This window comes from Coregonus lavaretus (assembly GCF_964263955.1).
Source record: "Coregonus lavaretus genome assembly, chromosome: 6".
NCBI lineage: Eukaryota > Metazoa > Chordata > Actinopteri > Salmoniformes > Salmonidae > Coregonus > Coregonus lavaretus.
Genome location: NC_139993.1, coordinates 42,975,123 through 42,993,779, shown reverse-complemented (window position 1 = coordinate 42,993,779; position 18,657 = coordinate 42,975,123). Strand labels below are relative to the sequence as shown.

Genomic DNA, 18,657 nt, shown 5'->3' with positions numbered 1-18,657 from the left:
ACTGCCATTATACATGCTATACAATAGTATAAAATATCCACTCTCACCTAACACTGCTCAAGATACGAGACACTGTATACAAGTAGCATTTGTAGAGAGAGAGAGCAATCCTGAAGAACCGCTAAACGCTTATTAATAAACACACTCAAATTAAGCATCTCCCAAGACGCATTGCTCATAGAAATGGGGTCAGACACTTTCCATGTTCCTCTTAAAGATCCATAGGCAAGCCCAGGGTTACCAGTCAGAGACTGAGGACAGCAGCTAACACATTAGTCGGGGGAATGGGCAGGCCAGCCATCAAGCAACAGACAGGAAAGAAACGCAGACTAATGAAACAAACTATCTGCGGTTTTTGTTTCAGGGAGAATAAATAAATAAGCATGAAAAATAATAATCCTCAACACTGGGCCACATGCAATGATTAAAGAAAAAACTGCCGACCCAATTATTTAAGGGAGAACGAAAGGCAGCGGTGAAGATTGTTGAAAGGGTAAACAATGGGGAGAACATGGCTGGCTACAAGCAAAAACCCATGCTGGCTGCATCTGCTCCCGGAGCCCTGCCTGGCGCAATATCACGCTGACACACCGCGTGCTGCAGGCCTAGCATGGGAGGAGCAGTGGAACCTGGGCTGTTTACCTGGCTAATGCCCAGACAGCGGTGGTAGATCACTTTCCTCTGTTGCTCTACCTACTGTTGTATTTGTATTTGTATTTATTATGGATCCCCATTAGCTGCTGCCAAGGCAGCAGCTACTCTTCCTGAGGTCCAGCAACATTAAGGCAGTTTATACTTTTTTTGCAACATTACAATACATTCACAACACACTGTGTGTCCTCAAGCCCCTACTCTACTGCCACATATTTACAGTACAAAATCCATGTGTATGTTATCGTGTGTGTGTATGCATGTGTCCGTGCCTATGTTTGTGTTGCTTCACAGTCCCCGCTGTTCCATAAGTGTATTTTTATCTATTTTTTTAATCTAATTTGTGTAGTCTATGTAGTCATGTCTCTATGTAGTACTGTGCGCCTCCCATAGTCTGTTCTGGACTTGGGGACTGTGAAGAGACCTCTTGTGGCATGTCTTATAGGGTATGCATGGGTGACCGACAGGGTATGCAGTAGTTCAAACAGACAGCTCGGTGCATTCAACATGTCAATACTGTAAGGTTCTGTATTTATTTTCTTAGTCAACCTTGTGTTCTTGAACGTAGCCTGTTTCTTTGTGTTCTTGAACGTAGCCCTGTCTTTCATTTTTGTTCATTGATTTCACCTGTGTTAGTTACTCACCTGGTCTCATCAGCTCCTTATTTAGTTCAGGTCATTCTGCTTGTGCCTTGTGAGTTATTGTTCGTTTTGACTCTACTAAGCCTTTTCCTAGCTCGTTTGTGAGAACCAGTTATAGCCTTCAGTCCTAGTTTTTGATTATCCTGCCTGTTTGCCTACCTGTGTATGACCATTGCCTGCCTGTGACCACGATTCCTGCCTTCTGCGAGTGAATCTACACCTTTTTCCACTGAGTATTCATTACAAATATCTCACCCAAAAAACGGAATGGATTCAGCGGAGCAACAGCGGCGCCTAACCCAGCAAGAGGAGTGTATAGAGGAAATCTGCCATCTTCTCCGCCAGCCTATCCCTACTCCTCCGATGCCAGGTATCGTATCCCATAGCCCTCCTTCATTCCTATCCATGCCTGGAAAATATGACGGTTCACCTTGGAAATGTCAGGGATTTCTGATGCAATGCAGTAAATACATTGAGCACAACCCCACTAACTTCGCCACCGACAAGAGCAAGGTGGATTTTGTTGTGTCTCTACTCACAAGCAAAGCCCTGGATTGGGCTACCGCCATATGGACTGCCAACAGCACAGAACTCGGATCCGAGGCCCATTTCCACACCCTCTTCAAATAGGTATTCGATCACTCTCCTTCCGGTCGTCCTATAGGAGACCTCCTCATAGAACTTCAACAAGGATGCAATTCAGCTGCCGAGTATGCCCTTGAGTTCTGCACCATGGCTGCAGGGAGTGGATGGAGTGAGGCTGCTTTACTTACCATCTACCGAAGAGGGCTCAACAGGGAACTTCAGGCGGAGCTGGCCTGTAGGTGACTTTCAGGATTTAAATCAATACATTCATATGTCCATCGACCACCTCATCGCCGACCGTCGAAGAACTCTGCCACCCAGGTACCTGTTCGCCCCCCCACGGAGAGATGAGAAGGGCCCCTCCGCTGCCATGCAGGTAGGCGTGTCCTTATTTCTAAATATCTCCCAGAAGCAATTCTCCATCCCAGTATTGATAACAGTGAAGGGTACCAAGAGGGCTTGATAGATTCGGGAGCTGCAGGTAATTTTATCGATCACCAGCTAGTACAAGAGCTTGACATTGATCTAACACCTGTCACCCCTCCCTTAAAGATTAACGCCCTGGACGGGCAGCCATTGGGCACGGGCTTAATTACGCACCTGACACAGATCGTCACCCTCCAGATTGGAGTCTTCCACACCGAAACCATTCAACTCATGGAACTCCCATTCCCCAAACAGCCACTCATCCTCGGACACCCTTGGCTTTCTCGTCACGACCCTGCCATCTCGTTGCGACAAGGTGAACTACTGTCCTGGTCTTCTACCTGCTTCACCAGTTGTCTCAGCCTACACTGCAGAGCCACCACCATTGACAACTCTGCCTCTGCAATGCCACCCACCATACCATCTGAATACACCCAGTATAGCAATGTCTTCAGCAAAATCAAGGCCTCCACTCTGCCACCACATCGCCCAGGGGACTGTGCCAATGATTTACTCCCTGGAGTGTCCCCACCTAAAGGCCGTGTTTGCCCCCTATTTATCCCGGAAAAGGAGGCAATGGAGAACTACATTGATGAAGCACTCAAACGGTTTCATTCGTCCTTCTTCTTTCCCGGCTGCATCCAGCTTCATCTTCGTTGGAAAAAAAGACGGTGTTCTCCGTCCATGTATTGATTACTGTTCCCTGAATAACATGACGGTCAATAACCATTTCCCTCTTCCTCTGATCCCAGCGACCATTGAACAAGTGGGCCGCGCCAACATCTATACAAAACTCGATCTGCGAAGGGCATACAACCTTGTCCATATACGTGAAGGCGACGAATGGAAGACGGCCTTTATCACCGCACGAGGGCACTACAAATACCTGGTCATGCCCTACGGCCTTACTAACGCCACCGCTGTCTTCCAATCCTTTATGAACGAGGTTTTCCAGGATATGTTCAACCGCTTTCTCATCGTCTACATTGATGACATCCTGATTTACTCCCACTCCCTGAAGGAACACATTCCGCATGTACAAAAGGTTCTTTAACAGCTCCTTGACCATAACCTTTATGTGAAGACTGAAAAGAGCACCTTCCATGTAACCTCGGTAAACTTCCTCAGTTTCGTACTGACACCTGGAGGGGAACAAAGTCACCGGCGTCAGTAACTGGCCCAAACCCACCACCGTTAAGGAACTCCAACGTTTCATTGGGTTCTCCAACTTCTAGCGCCGGTTCATTCGGAAATTCAGTTCTACTGCCGCTCCCCTCACTGCCCTTACCAGCCAAAAGACCTGGACCCTTCAATGGACTGATACCGCCCTGACTGCTTTCAACAACTTGAAACGCCTCTTCACCTCAGCTCCTGTCCTTCGCCAACCTGATCCGACCCTTCCTTTCACCCTGGAGATGGATGCCTCCGAAGTAGGAGTAGGAGCCATACACACTCAGCGGGTGGGAACACCTCCAAAATCACATCCCTGTGCCTTCTTCTCCAAGAAGTTATCCGACGCTGAGAGGAATTACGATGTGGGGAACAGAACTCCTCGCCATCAAGCTGGCCCTCAAGGAGTGGCGCCACTGGTTGGAGGGCGCACAACATCCCTTTCTCTTCCTAACAGATCATAGTAATCTGGAATATATCGGCGGGGCCGAGAGGTTAAACTCCAGACAAGCCCACTGGGCTCTCTTCTCCACACACTTCCATTTTCATGTTACTTCTACATCCCTGCAAAGAAAAACGTAAAAGCTGATGCTCCCTCCCGCCAGTTTGACCTTCCGACCAGTAACTCAGACCCTACACCCATTATTCCTTCCTCTTGCATTATGGGACCGGTACAGTGGGAGGTTCACTCTGCCATACAAGAAGCCCTAACCTCAGACCCGGCTCTTCCTGAGACACCAGCTGGGAAGAGTTACGTACCAGCAGCTGTTAGACCCCAACTGATGCAATGGCGTCACACGTCCTTGGGGTCAGTACATCCGGGCATTACACGAACCACCGAACTGCTAGCCCGTAAATTCTGGTGGTCCTCACTGGCATCCGACGTAAGGGATTACGTACTCTCCTGTCCAGTCTGCACCCAAACCAAAACCCCTTTTCTCCCTTCCGATAAGCAATCCCTCACAGACCCTGGTCCCACATAGCTGTTGACTTCATCACAGACCTTCCTGAATCCTCTGGTACCACCGCCATCCTTGTCATAGTAGACCGTCTTTCAAAAATGTGTTGTCTGGACCATCTTCCTCATTTACTTAATGCCATTGAATTGGCTGAGTGTATGTTCCAGCAGGTGTTCCGTCTGTATGGGATTCCGGAGGACATCGTCTCTGAACGCGGGCCCCAGTTTGTCTCCCGGGTGTGGCGAGCCTTCTGTGACCGACTGGGGGTCGCCCTCAGCCTCTCCTCCGGGTACCATCCCCAGACCAACGGGCAGATGGAATGCCTGATCTAAAAAATAGGGAAGTACCTCCGCCAACAATGTTCCACACGACTGAAGTCGGTTTATGGCCTGGGCCGAATAAGCTCAGAACTCACTCATGCTTTCATCCCTCCGCCTTCATCCGTTTCAGTGTGTACTTGGTTACCAACCCCCCATGTTTCCCTGGGAGGCGGAGCCTGGTACTGTCCCAGCTGTCAACGACTGGTTTCGGCATAGTGAGCGGTATGGGAGACCGCTCACCGGCATCTGCAGGAAGCCTCTAATACCCAGAAACGCTTTGCCGACAGACACCGCCGACCTACGCCACTCTTTCACCCCGGACAGCGTGTGTGGCGCTCTACCAGAGACATCCGGCTCCGCCTCCCCTGCAAAAAGTTCTGTCCTTGCTTCATTGGTCCCGTCAAGATAACCCACGTACCACCTCCAGTTACCCCGCCAGTGCCGTTGGGTTGTCAGGAGCCTCCCTTGTGGTTGGGGGTACTGTAAGGTTCTGTATTTATTTTCTTAGTCAACCTTGTGTTCTTGAACATAGCCATGTCTTTCATTTTTGTTCATTGATTTCACCTGTGTTGGTTACTCACCTGGTCTCATCAGCTCCTCTTTTAGTTCAGTTCATTCTGTTTGTGCCTTGTGAGGTATTGTTAGTTTTGACTCTACTAAGCCTTTTCCTAGCTCGATTGTGAGAACCAGTTATAGCCTTCAGTCCTAGTTTTTGATTCTCCTGCTGTTTGCCTACCTGTGTATGACCATTGACTGCCTGTGCCCACGATTCCTGCCTTCTGCGAAGGTGAAATAAACATCTGTCGAGCTCTGCGTGTGAATCTACACCTTTTTCTCCCTGAGTATTCATTAAAAATACCTCTCATAAATACAAGTAGTGATTAAAGTCAATCTCTCCTCCACTTTGAGCCAGGAGAGATTGACATGCATATTATTAATATTAGCTCTCTGTGTACAGTACCAGTCAAAAGTTTGGACACACCTACTCATTCAAGAGTTTTTCTTTATTTTTACTATTTTCTACATTATTGAATAATAGTGAAGACATCAAAACTACGAAATAACACATATGGAATCATGTAGTAACCAAAGAAGTGTTAAACAAATCAAAATATATTTGAGATGAGATTCTTCAAATAGCCACCTTTGCACACTCTTGGCATTCTCTCAAGTAGCTTCATGAGGTAGTCACCTGGAATGCATTTCAATTAACAGGTGTGCCTTGTTAATTTGGAATGTATTTCCTTAATGCGTTTGAGCCAATCAGTTGTGGTGACAAGGTATGGGTGGTATGCAGAAGATAGCCCTATTTGGTAAAAGACCAAGAACAACTCAAATCAGCAAAGAGAAACAACCGTCCATTCCTTTTAAGACATGAAGGTCAGTCAATCCGGAACATTTCATGACCTTTGAAAGTTTCTTCAAGTGCAGTCGCAAAAACCATCAAGCGCTATGATGAAACTGGCTCTCATGAGGACCACCACAGGAAAGGAAGACCCAGAGTTACCTCTGCTGCAGAGAATAAGTTCATTAGAGTTACCAGCCTCAGAAATTGCAGCCCAAATAAATGCTTAACAGAGTTCAAGTAACAGACACATCTCAACATCAACTGTTCAGAGGAGACTGCGTGAGTCAGGCCTTCATGGTCAAATTGCTGCAAAGAAACGACTACTAAAGGACACCAATAAGAGGAGACTTGCTTGGTCCAAGAAACACGAGCAATGGACATTAGACCGGTGGAAATCTGTCCTTTGGTCTGATGAGTCCAAATTTGAGATTTTTGGTTCCAACCGCCGTGTCTTTGTGAGACGCAGAGTAGGTGAACGGATGATCTCCGCATGTGTGGTTCCCACCGTGAAGCATGGAGGAGGAGGTGTGATGGTGTGGGGGTTCTTTGCTGGTGACACTGTCTGTGATTTATTATGGAATTCAAGGCACACTTACCAGCATGGCTACCACAGCATTCTGCAGCGATACGCCATCCCATCTGGTTTGCGCTTAGTGGGTCTATCAATTGTTTTTCAACAGGACAATGACCCAAAACACACCTCTAGGCTGTGCAAGGGCTATTTGACCAAGAAGGAGAGTGATGGAGTGCTGCATCAGATGACCTGGCCTCCACAATCACCCGACCTCAATCCAACTGAGATGGTTTGGGATGAGTTGGACCACAGAGTGAAGGAAAAGCGGCCAACAAGTGCTCAGCATATGTGGGAACTCCTTCAAGACAGTTGGAAAAGCATTCCTCATGTAGCTGGTTGAGAGAATGCGAAGAGAGTGCAAAGCTGTCATCAAGGTAAAGGGTGGCTACTTTGAAGAATATAAAATATACACACTTATACACTTTTTTGGTTACTACATGATTCCATATGTGTTATTTCATAGTTTTGATGTCTTCAGTATTATTCTACAATGTAGAAAATAGTAAAAATAAAAGACAAACTTTGGAATGAGTAGATGTGTCCAAACTTTTGACTGGTACTGTACATCCAAGGGCCCGCCGTGCTGCCCTGTTCTGAGCCAATTGCAATTTTCCTAAGTCCCTTTTTGTGGCACCTGACCACATGACTGAAAAGGAGTCCAGGTGTGACAAAACTAGGGCCTGTAGGACCTGCCTTGTATATAGTTTATACAATCCAGGGTTACTCCAAGCAGTTTAGTCACCTCAACTTGCTAAATTTCCACATTATTTATTACAAGATTTAGTTGAGGTTTAGGGTTTAGTGAATGATTTGTCCCAAATACAATTATTTTAGTTTTAGAAATATTTAGGACTAATTTATCCCTTGCCACCCACTCTGAAACTAGCTGCAGCTTTTTCTTAAGTGTTGCCGTCATTTCAGTCGCTGTAGTAGCTGACATGTATATTGTTGAGTCATCCGCATACATAGACACACTGGCTTTACTCAAAGCCAGAGGCATGTCATTAGCAAAGATTGAAAAATGTATAGGCCTAGACAGCTGCACTGCGGAATTCCTGATTCTACCTGGATTATGTTGGAGAGGCTTCCATTAAAGAACACCCTCTGTTTACAATGCTTGTCTTTCATAATTTGGTCAGATATACTTGGATGTTTAGTGTCAGCGTTTGTTGCTGGCATGTCATGCCTAAATTTGCTAATCTTGCCAAAGAAAAAAACATTAAAGTAGTAGGCAATATCCGTTTGTTTTTTTGATGAATGAGCCATCTGATTCAATGAATGAGTTGAGTTTGCCTTTTTTCCCAAAATTTAAATTAAGGTGCTCCAAAGCTTTTTACTATCATTCTTTATGTCATTTATCTTTGTTTCATAGTGTACTTTCTTCTTATTTTTATTCAGTTTAGTCACATGATTTCTCAATTTGCAATACGTTTGCCAGTCGTTTGTGCAGCCAGACTTATTTGCCATTCTTTTTGCCTCATCCCTCTCAACCATACAATTTTTCAATTCCTCATCAATCCACTGGGATTGAACCATTTTTACAGTTATTTTCTTAACGGGTGCATGCTTATTAGTATCTGGAATAAGCAATTTCATAAATGTGTCAAGTGCAGCGTCTGTTTGCTCCTCATGACACATCACGGACCAACAAATACTCTTTACATCAACAACATAGGAATCACTACAAAACGTATTGTATGCTGGGTTCTGATACAGGGAGTCATTAAGCACAATAAAATACATCCTGATTTAGACATGTTATTAACTCCTTTATTACCCTTGGTTTTAACTACTAAAAGGTCATATTTGTGAGCTTCTACAATTCAGGAATTCAAAGGATGCTAAACGATGGATTAGACCAGAGAATGTGTTGAGACCATGAGGTTCATGCCAACACTACAGTGTGCAGGGCTGTGTTTTAAATAGGTCTTATGTGAGTTGAAGCGCGGCCAGACTGTGGTTTTATACAGGAGGCCATGATGAGTATGATTCGGCCCATAAATTCAGAGCAATTCTGATAATGATGCGCTGACAGCGGAGTGTACTACATTCCATTAAGGTGTCCTACAAAGCCTGACACATCTGCACACACACACACGCAGGCAGGCCGAGAAACGGCCCCTGGCCAAATCCATCCCGTGCTACACCCAAACCAATAAATAAAGCTCACGTCAGCCGCTCTGCATATTTAGGGATCTTTATGACTCTGCATGCCTCGCCTGACAAAGAAAAACAAATCATCAGGTGGCAAATGTGTCATAAATGCCGAACAGGAACCCAAAAGGTGCAATAATGTTGGCTGGATCATTAGTGGGAGAGAAAAGCACCACTAGCTCTAGATCTCTCTCTCTCTCTCTCTCTCTCTCTCGCTCTCTCTCTCTCTCGCTCTCTCTTTCTCTCTCTCTCTCTCTCTCTCTCTCTCTCTCTCTTTTCTGCTCCCCTGTAATTGTTAGGTTAATTAGGAGGAGTAGCAGAGCCGGTTAAATAGCCTCTCCTTTCCTCGTCTCCCACACACACAGCCACAAGATAAAGGGGCCACGATGACAGGGCCCCTCTGTTACTTCCTATAGTACATTCACACACAGTCCTCACTACAAAAGGGCCACAGAGGCCAAGGCACTTCTGGGCCTTGTTAGACAGGCCCTTGATTTGCTGGTCAGATGAGCAGAGAGCAGGCTTGTCACACATCACACAGCGTCTGCTTGCTCCTGTAATGTTACTCTGCTCTCATCTCATTCAGCAGAGCTGAGTGGTTTGATCCACTTACCCCACCGCCACAGGGGTAAATATAAACACTGAGGAAAATGTCAACAAGACCCTTTGTGATGCTAAAAAGATACATCTGATTAAATATGCTCCCATTTTTCCTGTAGCGCCAAACCACAGCTTCTTAGCTTGACAGGAGAACCAGCGTTAGTGAAAATACAGCTACACCACTTACCTGATCATCACCAAAACTGGTGCTTTTAGTTCTTCACATGAACACTATCAATATGAAGCCAGTCCAGAGGAATCAGGCCTAATGTTTTAAAATTCCAATCATTATCGTTGCTAGTTTAAATTCAGGAGGCGTTCAAGTTGTTGCCTAATTGTTCACAATAAAAACATCTGACATACCACATTTTCTATTATTCATAATTTGTACAAATAAAGACTTGTTATGGAAAGAAATCAATTTGGAAATAGTCGCTTTATGGGGACAAAAGCTGGGGCTCATGCTGGGGGCTGGTCATAAAGTATTAATGGTTATAATTATCCCCCATATTTACTATCATCTTAAATCTTGTGCCTCCAAGCTAGCCTTCCTTTGACACATATTTCTGATGGTGTGAGTGAAAGGAGGATATTGCCACAGAGTTGTGTGCATATAAGCCTTGATGCTTTTCAGGAGGGGTAAATCACCATATGAAGAGAGAATAAGGATATTCATGAAACCAACTGACAGCGTAATCTCATTGAGGGTGAAACAATGGCACCTCTGTTTCACGCTGTCCCCCCAAGGCAAAGAAAAAGCATTGATGGGCGCCTACTGTCCTGTATGTATATAGTTAGCTAGTATTGGGGGATTAGTGATAAGGACAAAAGCTGAAAAACCTTACCTAATACTCCAAGCCGGTAGTTCACTGTGATGACGATAACATTGCCGTAACTTGCCAAGATGCTGCCGTCAAACATATTCCCAGTGCCCTCCATGTAGGATCCCCCATGGATAAATACCATCACTGGCTTGGGGCTACCGCTTTCACGGATGTCTGCAAGAAGGGGAAGGAAATGATTAAAGGACAAATTAAAACTGACAGCTGGAGATGCAATCTGAATTGTGGACACTTTGCTTTTCTCATAATTTCTGACACATTAACTTTGCTTTGAGACAATTTCTGCTTTGCACGTGAAACCGTTCATTTCATACGTGACAGGTATGACATGTTCCTGGTGATTGAAAATTCCATATTAATCTTATTTTTTTGTTTCAGGAAATTTTATGGGCTCTTATTTTTGGGGGGCCAATAAACTGTCAGCATTAAAGAAGAGTAGAGATTAAAACTGACATTTCAATTTAAGCGGCACAGGTAGCTAGTTTCATCAGTAACGTAGAATCTAATAAACAAGATTGAACCTAAATGTTTTCATGATTAACATTCTTCAAGAAAAGTTTTTAATTCAATTTCAGACATCCAACGTTCCCCTTTAACAAAGTGTTATGCTTACTGAACTTTGCATAATGACATCAACTCAATTGATGCTGTCTTTTGAAGGGAGGACATCTAGTTTGGCCGCTGGGTTTGAATTAAATGGGGGATAGGGAGGGATATAAAAAAAAATAGGCTTCCGATTACTTTCATCTTCCACAAAGGAGACAGGCGTTTCATCTTGGGTGCAAAATATCCACATTCATGTTCAATATCTTATCAATGTTTGGTGTTAGGGGACACTTGCAGGAGGTCTCAGAGCTAAGGAAAGCAATTAAATAGTAAAGAAAATAAGATAGCATCTTCCAAAATGCCTTCTTTATGGCAAAAATGAGGCCGTATTTGCAAAATCCAAGCCCATCTCTGTTCCTTAGTTGATTTTCTTCCTCCAACTCTCCTTCTCTTTCCCTCGCTCTCTTTCTTACATTTTCAGTGAAAGCGGAGGCTCCTACAGAGTAGAGAGGGGCACCTCTCATCCTCTCTTCTTCAGTAGGCAATCCATAACTCCTATATTATTGATTAGGACTGAGCAGCTGCTGAGTGTGTGTGTGTGCGTGGCCTGTGCATGTGTGTGTGTGTGTGTGCATGCGTGTGTGTGTGCATGCGTGTATGTGTGTGTGTGTGTGTGTGTGTGTGTGTGTGTGCAAAAGCATAAGTTAGAGTGGAAAGAATGAGAGAACAAGAGAGAGGGGGGAGAGAAATAGGGAAAGAGTGGAAGATACTGTAAAGAGAGAGATCCGGAGGGCAAATCGAAATTATTTTCTGAAATTGCGCATCAGAATCCTAACATCTTCCATTCACTCAATGCTGCGCTAGTGTGTAAACTAGCGCAGCATTGAGACAGGAGAGTAATACCTGATCTCTCCATATAGTTACAAACATAACAGCAAGGTCAATTATTAAATATGTCAAATAAAACTAGGAATGAAGACTAACTGGAAAGATTGCGTGTCTGTTTGTCTGTCTATGTCAGTGCATGCGTGCATGCGTACATGTGTGCGTGTGAAAGTGAGAGATTCATACAGTGCATGTGTCGCCCCTCTGTCTCTTGTGCGGGTGCCAGCAGCATATTAAAGTGACACACATCTGCCCACAGAGGGTTATGGCTGTGGTGTTTAGAGTACTGTCTGCCTGGATGTCCATTACATCATTCATGTCATTCACGGTCCTTTATGCTGTTGGTTCTTATGTTCACTTCATCTTTGTGAGTGGCAAAAAAGCAAGTGCACATTCAAAATCTTTTGGAGGGATTCCAGGCTTCTCTGACAGAGGTCAAACAATTCCATAAATGAGGAATAGAAGCCAGGGAATTGTGTGTGCTGGCTTTGAGAATAGATGGCAATTCAGCCATTTGGTCTAAACTAGGCCTACTAATCATAGGTTTCGGTCATGCATCCCACGTAGACACCATGGCGTGCTAGGCTCATTCTAGCTGGAGGTAAGTTACAGTGTAAGTGAGGACAGGTGCATTCCTATACAGGTGTTCACATCACAGAAGACTAGCTGTAAAAGCATTGCACTGGATCTGCATCCAATGCCACCCATGTAATATCTGGATGGCCTTGCTAACAAGCTACAGTATAAAGAGAATGTCCCTGTCACAATCCTCCAGAGGACAAAAGTTTCCAGCCATTACAAATCCACATGTGGAGCGACACCTATAAAGAACTGCACATTTTACATTCCATGACATAGAGAGGTTCCATGGCAGTGTGTTGTTGTTCGATTCCATATCTCTGTCGTGGCTAGAGGTTAAATGTCAAAAGAGCACCGCCAGTGAGATAGCAAGCCGATTGGTCCTTGGGCCACTTCATTCACACATCTCAGTGCGTTGGTTTTAACAGCATATTGTCTTCCATCTTAGAGAGGATTATTCGTCTGGCCTGGATTCTTTATCAAGTGAATACTCAAGAGGCTTGCTGGGATTTCACTGTATATTTGTGTCTCTAATCTTTTGATGTGTGTACTCAGGAAATCACAAGTTGCTGCAGATCAAAGATATCTGCTGCATTCCTAGTTTAGTTTTCTGTAATTGGTGCTTATTTCACCAGATTATACAGGAGATGTGCATTATTAAGACTGTGTTCTGTCATTAAGTAGGAAGTTAACTTTCTCACTTTCTCTTTGAATAACTTAATTTGGGGTTATTTGAGTACTTTCTTCAGTCTATTACTTTTCAGTGAGAAGCCCATTTTATATTCATCGATTTGAACATTTGGCCTTGATTCCTAGGTTTACATAACTGTGCCATAATGTACTTGAATTTGTGTAAAATAGTGACGAAGGGGCCTCGTTAGGAAGGGATTTTGTGATCAATATGTTACAGGTCATTGCCCATAATGATCCAGGAACATCCATACATGTTGCATAGGAAACGTACATTTTTTTTTTTTAAACACAACTGAAGGTGACTTATGTGTTAGTATTGATCAGGGTATCCAATTCCCCAGGGATGGAATAGTATCTTTTATTTTGGAAAAAGGAAAAGAGTTTTGAAAAATCATGCAAAAAGGTGTTACGATTTCATTGAAGGGTTAATAGTTACTGTCTCTTTTAGATGGGATGCAACATGTAATTTTTGTAAACAACATTTAAAAAAGAATTCAAGCAAAAACCTATGTTAGATTATTAACAATTAAGTACTCTGGAATGACGGGCGACATTAAACATACTCTTAAAACATCAAGCAAAAAAGACAAAACACATCCAGCAAAAATTACGGAGAAAAAAAATCTTCACTTTCAAAAAAAGGACAAGAAATGTTTAAAAAAAAAAAAAGAAAAAAAAAGAAGAAAAATGTGAGGGTTCCTTGTCATGCAAATCAGTTTGGCATCAAAAAATACCTTCATCCTCTGCCCCGTCATTATCACCTAAATCATCATTGTGTTTCTTTGTAAGGGGACCTAGGATCAAGAATGGAGAAGATGGAGGAAACAGAGAATACAAGAACACACAAACCTTAAAAACGCTCAAAAGAGAAAGAAATCTTAAGTGATTTTCCCTGTGAAAAATCTGACTGAAAGAGAAAGAATGTAAACAATATCATACACATTTGTGGAGCTTGGTAGCTATGAGGTAGTAAGACTTTTGTTACAAAGTACCGTAACAAAACAAGAAGGATCTTCAAAAGAGGACCCTTTCTTTCAAAAAGATTCAAGAATGTAAGATAAGTCCTTCCCAGTAAAACAGAAAGGGTGTTTTCAGAACACAGCTTTACCTCATGCCATTCTCACCCCTCTTTCCCAATTTCAAGTAAACAGACAAAAGCATAATTGTTAACTGTATAAGAGTACTCATAAGAAGCCAATGACCATATCCTCTGCATCATTTTGACTCAACATGTAAGGATGTTTGTGGGGGTGTCTTGTAACATTTTGTTCCAATAAGTAGCCCACGTCTGTGAATGTTAATGTGCTAAAAGAGAATACTCCAGATTGAATCATTAGTGGACTCATATATGTAAATATGTAAAATAGAACCTAAATGAAGTAATTTCATTGCAGGATCACAGAGGGCCAAAATGTAAATGGTAAAAATGTCATGTATTAAGTGGCTCCAAACACACAGAGAGGTCAATTGCTTAATTCTCCCTCATTGGCAAAATAATAAAGCAGGAAATAGGTCAGAGACTGCAGCAGAATAAACCAAGACAGGATTAATTTAGTGAGTAACAGCACATAGATCACAGCAATGGACTGTACTACAGTATAAACACGACACAGATGGACAAACAGATAGACAGGCACACAGAAAGACGGACGAGCACACAGAAAGACGGACGAGCACACAGAAAGACAGACGGGGCCACAGAAAGACAGACGGGGCCACAGAAAGAGAGACGGGGGCACGCACAGACACACACAAGGTTGACAAAGCACTAGTCTAGACATGCGAGCTGGGTCAAGCATGTGTTAGCAGAGAGCAGCACATGAAAGAGTGAGAGACACAGTATGGCCAATGAAAGAAGTCTTCACACACACCACTCAAACTCATCCTGCTTATGATCATGCTCCAACATGACAATACAGTACAGGAGAACCAAAACAGGGAAGCAATGAGAGGCAGGGATGGGAGGGGGAAATGGAAATGCTCTGTTTTCTGTTCATTCTATTAAAATAGTCCAGCCATGTATTTTCCTCATGTCTTGTAGCCAGAACTCTAGAGCAGTAGGCAATGGTATGACACCTCTATAATTTGTAGCAACATTCTGGAGAAAACAGAGGTCATTCAACACTGGAGAGAACATTTGGCGTAACCATCACGTTTCGCCCAGCAGCCTTGCTGAGATTGATTTTGTGAGATACATGACAAAAAATGAAAACAGTTAGAGTAAAGTACACTGTAACCTACCTTATCAGAACACATCATTAAACCATCACATTCTCATATGCTAAGGTAAGGCCTATATAGTAACTGAATTGAGATGCTGGAGCAAGGTACTGCAGTGCCCTGTGACATGACTGTGCATGGCTGTGACATGTCCCCTAACTGAGGGTATGGTTGGATCATATCAGTCAGGACGGCAACATGACAGCATGCTGTCAGCATCCCGTCACTCCTAAACTCCAAGTGACTGAGGGCCAGGCCCTACACACTGACCTTTCAACCCCTCTGACCCCCTTGGAGTACTGAGGGCCTCAACGCTTGTGTATCGCACCTGGCTCCACTACACTGATTAGGGAGACTCTCTGTTTTTCTGTTTTTCCCAGTCTTTATTTTCTCTTTCTCCCTTTTCCTCAGTCTACCTTTCTCTCCCTCTCTTTACTCTGCCTCTCTGTCCGTCTAACTGCCAAACTGTCTGCTTGTGCCGTTGTCTCTGTCTGCCCCCCCCCCCCCCCCCCCACACACACTCTCTCTGTCTCACCAGTAATGCTGTCTCCCAGTCAGATGGTAAATTGATTTATTACTGCAGCCTAGCTCTTACACACCCCTTCCAAATGAATTTCCATATCCCTCGTTGTGCCGATATTGATTTGTGTTCATCTCTGACTGATAAAGTGCAACTTCACGCTTGAGCACTCTGTAATGCAGAAAAAGAGGTGGGCTGGTGCAGCTTGCAGCAGGCGGCCGACTCCGGGGCTCCAGGCCCTTAACACTTTAATGCACTAAGAACCCTGAGGCTCCATCCAGATTAGGTAATTAATGCTTAGAGCTCAATTGATCTCACATTGTGCACATTGGCATCCATTCGACACATTCGTCAAGGATCTTAGGCCTATCCAAATGGAAACAAACCAACTCAATCAATCATTGATTTGACCATAAAAACAACGGGCTCTCTAACATACAAAAGCCAATGAATCTGGGGATTAAGTACTGACCTTCGATAGTCCTGGCTATAAAACATATTCTTGCATGTACAAATATTTCACATCTTTTGATAAATTACTGAATGTCTATGGTGAAATATAGCCTATATGGTGAAATATTTCATACAATGCAGTTCGTGCCATAACATTTTGATCAAGAGCAGAATATACAAGAACTTACCTTTCATATGTAGTCCAACAGCACAACTTATTCCCAGGGGCCGAGTGAGTCATGAGCCTTGTGCCCGTGGGAAACATGTAGCACAGTGTGCATGGCTATTCAGCCAATTACAGGGCTCACAGCTCTGTGGATCTCTTTGATAAATGACTCAGGAACAGGTGGTACTCAGGAACAGGACACTACTGACTACATCCACCCATGTAATGTGCACTTGATGCAATGCCATCCTACTCTATTCAAATGTTAGAGGCACATAACAGAGAGAGGCTGGCTCACTGACTGACTGACTGACTGACTCAAGCTCTCAAAGCAGAAACAATAACACAGATGCCAAACAAATGCTCACAGGTGTGGCTGGGGGGGATATTTTTGTCATTTAGCAGACGCTCTTATCCAGAGCGACTTACAGTTAGTGAGTGCATACATGTATTTTTTAATTTTTTAATTTATACTGGCCCCCCGTGGGAATCGAACCCACAACCCTGGCGTGCTCCACCAACTGAGGATTTGACTGCATTAACATTCTAAAACAATATAGTAACCTCAACCTGCACTCATCATTAAAGGGGCAATCAGCAGTTGCTACATACATTCTTTGACATATAAATTATTGATATGGACCCATTGATTCTTGAAGAATATAACTTATAAATGCCCCATGAGCTTAGTTCAACTCGTGTACCCCATCAGAACCCAAAATATAAGCTTGTTTTACTCCAATGTTTGTAAACAAAGTAAATGTAAACACTGTATAGCCTCAAACCATGGTTAAAACGATCATTTTGATATCTGGATGGTCAGTCCTTGCATCCACACTCAAGAAATTAGGGATTCAACAAGGGTTTTTGTAAGATCCTCAAAGTTCTTCAAAATAACCTTAAGGTTCTTGGCACTGAAAATTGCCCCCAAAAGGTTCTTCCAAGAACCCCATAGGAGGTGGAATTCATTGAGGAACCTCTTTAGTTGGTGGGGGTTCTTGCAGGAACCTAACTGCCCAACTGAAACATTTGGATTTGAATTTGAAAAAGGACAGCAGGTGCAGGCACGTAACTGGTCTCAATTTAAGGTAAGGTGTGTCCCTTGTATGATCTAAATTGATATTGTTTTATGATGATACCATCTATCTTTTCATATTTGTGCCAATCTTTCTAAAACAGAAAATGGACAAAATTCTATGGATATCAATCAACAAAGAGGTAAGAATATGTAGGCTATAAGAATATGTTGAAGGCTAGATATATTGGGTGCAGATGACTGAACTGCTCACTTTTGTGTCCATGTCTGCAGGTATACAGACGAGGAGGCATACAAAGGTATGTCAATTGGTGTTGGTATGTTATGCAGATCACATTTACCATCCTCCTCCCTTACCTCTTCAATGAATATCCCATAGGCCTCTACATTTTGGACAAGGTGTGTGTATGAAAACCATTATCAAAACAGTTTTTTTCATTCATATTTACCACAAAAACCAAGGTATGAATACTGTCATGTGCATGTTTTGTTAATCATCTGTATAATAAAAAGAACATGGATTCACAGACTTCACCCTCCCTACATCTCTGATGAATATAACAGGAAACCTGTTCGATCACCATGCAGCGCAAAATAATTCTGGATATGGATACGAAAAACATCAATACATTAACATCAACACGCCAGAGGATATACCCATTGGACTTGGGGCTCTGCTGGGAGTTTACCTCATATTTTGATTTTTCTTTCTGCTTTGCCACTAAAATCATAATAAACACTGACAACTAAAATATGGTGTTATTGTTGTTATTGTTATGCGTATTATTATTATTATTACTAATAATAATAATAGGGGAGGGGGGTGTAGTTCAAAAATGAACCCCAAAAGGTTCTTCAAAATGTATTTGAGGATCCATTAAAAGGGGTTATTTGAAGAACTTATAGGGGTTCCCCCACAGTTTCAATTTGAAGAACCCCTAAAGGATACTCCAGGAACCTTTTCTTTTTAGAGTGCATAGCTCTGTCTATGAATTTGAGAGTGGTTATATTTCTCCAGCCCCATCCCTCAGCTTTTTAGCAAAACACTTTGTTATTGTTTCAACTGCTGATTGCCGCTTTAAGCCAGCTACTGAGCCAGGTATGCGAGCCAGGTATGCATGCAGCTCTCAAGGCTCTGTAGATGCAAACTATACAGACAGGCAGGTTAGAGAAGACCATGTGACTACTATGCTCTGCAGATGAAAAACATCCTCTGGTGAACACACAGAGTATACATCCAGTACAACAGATGACCCTCTCAGCTGCCTGCCTGCCTGGCTGGCTGCCTG

General features: G+C 43.3%; 1 protein-coding gene across 7 annotated transcripts in view; it reads right to left on the bottom strand.

Moving 5' to 3' along the window:
- The window catches only part of LOC311130955 (neuroligin-1), a gene marked incomplete at its 5' end in the record, with an annotated part of 260,040 nt that overhangs the window by 179,606 nt on the left and 61,777 nt on the right, over window positions 1–18,657 (bottom strand). For 3 of the 7 annotated variants that reach the window (XM_084163780.1, XM_084163783.1, XM_084163781.1), the window contains 2 exons: window positions 10,274–10,426; window positions 13,708–13,767. In XM_084163780.1, coding sequence (XP_084019906.1) covers window positions 10,274–10,426; window positions 13,708–13,767 — 213 coding nt within the window. Of the gene's footprint in view, window positions 1–10,273; window positions 10,475–13,707; window positions 13,768–18,657 lie in introns of all 7 variants that reach the window. The other 4 variants (XM_084163786.1, XM_084163785.1, XM_084163782.1 and 1 more) reach the window with 3 other exon arrangements.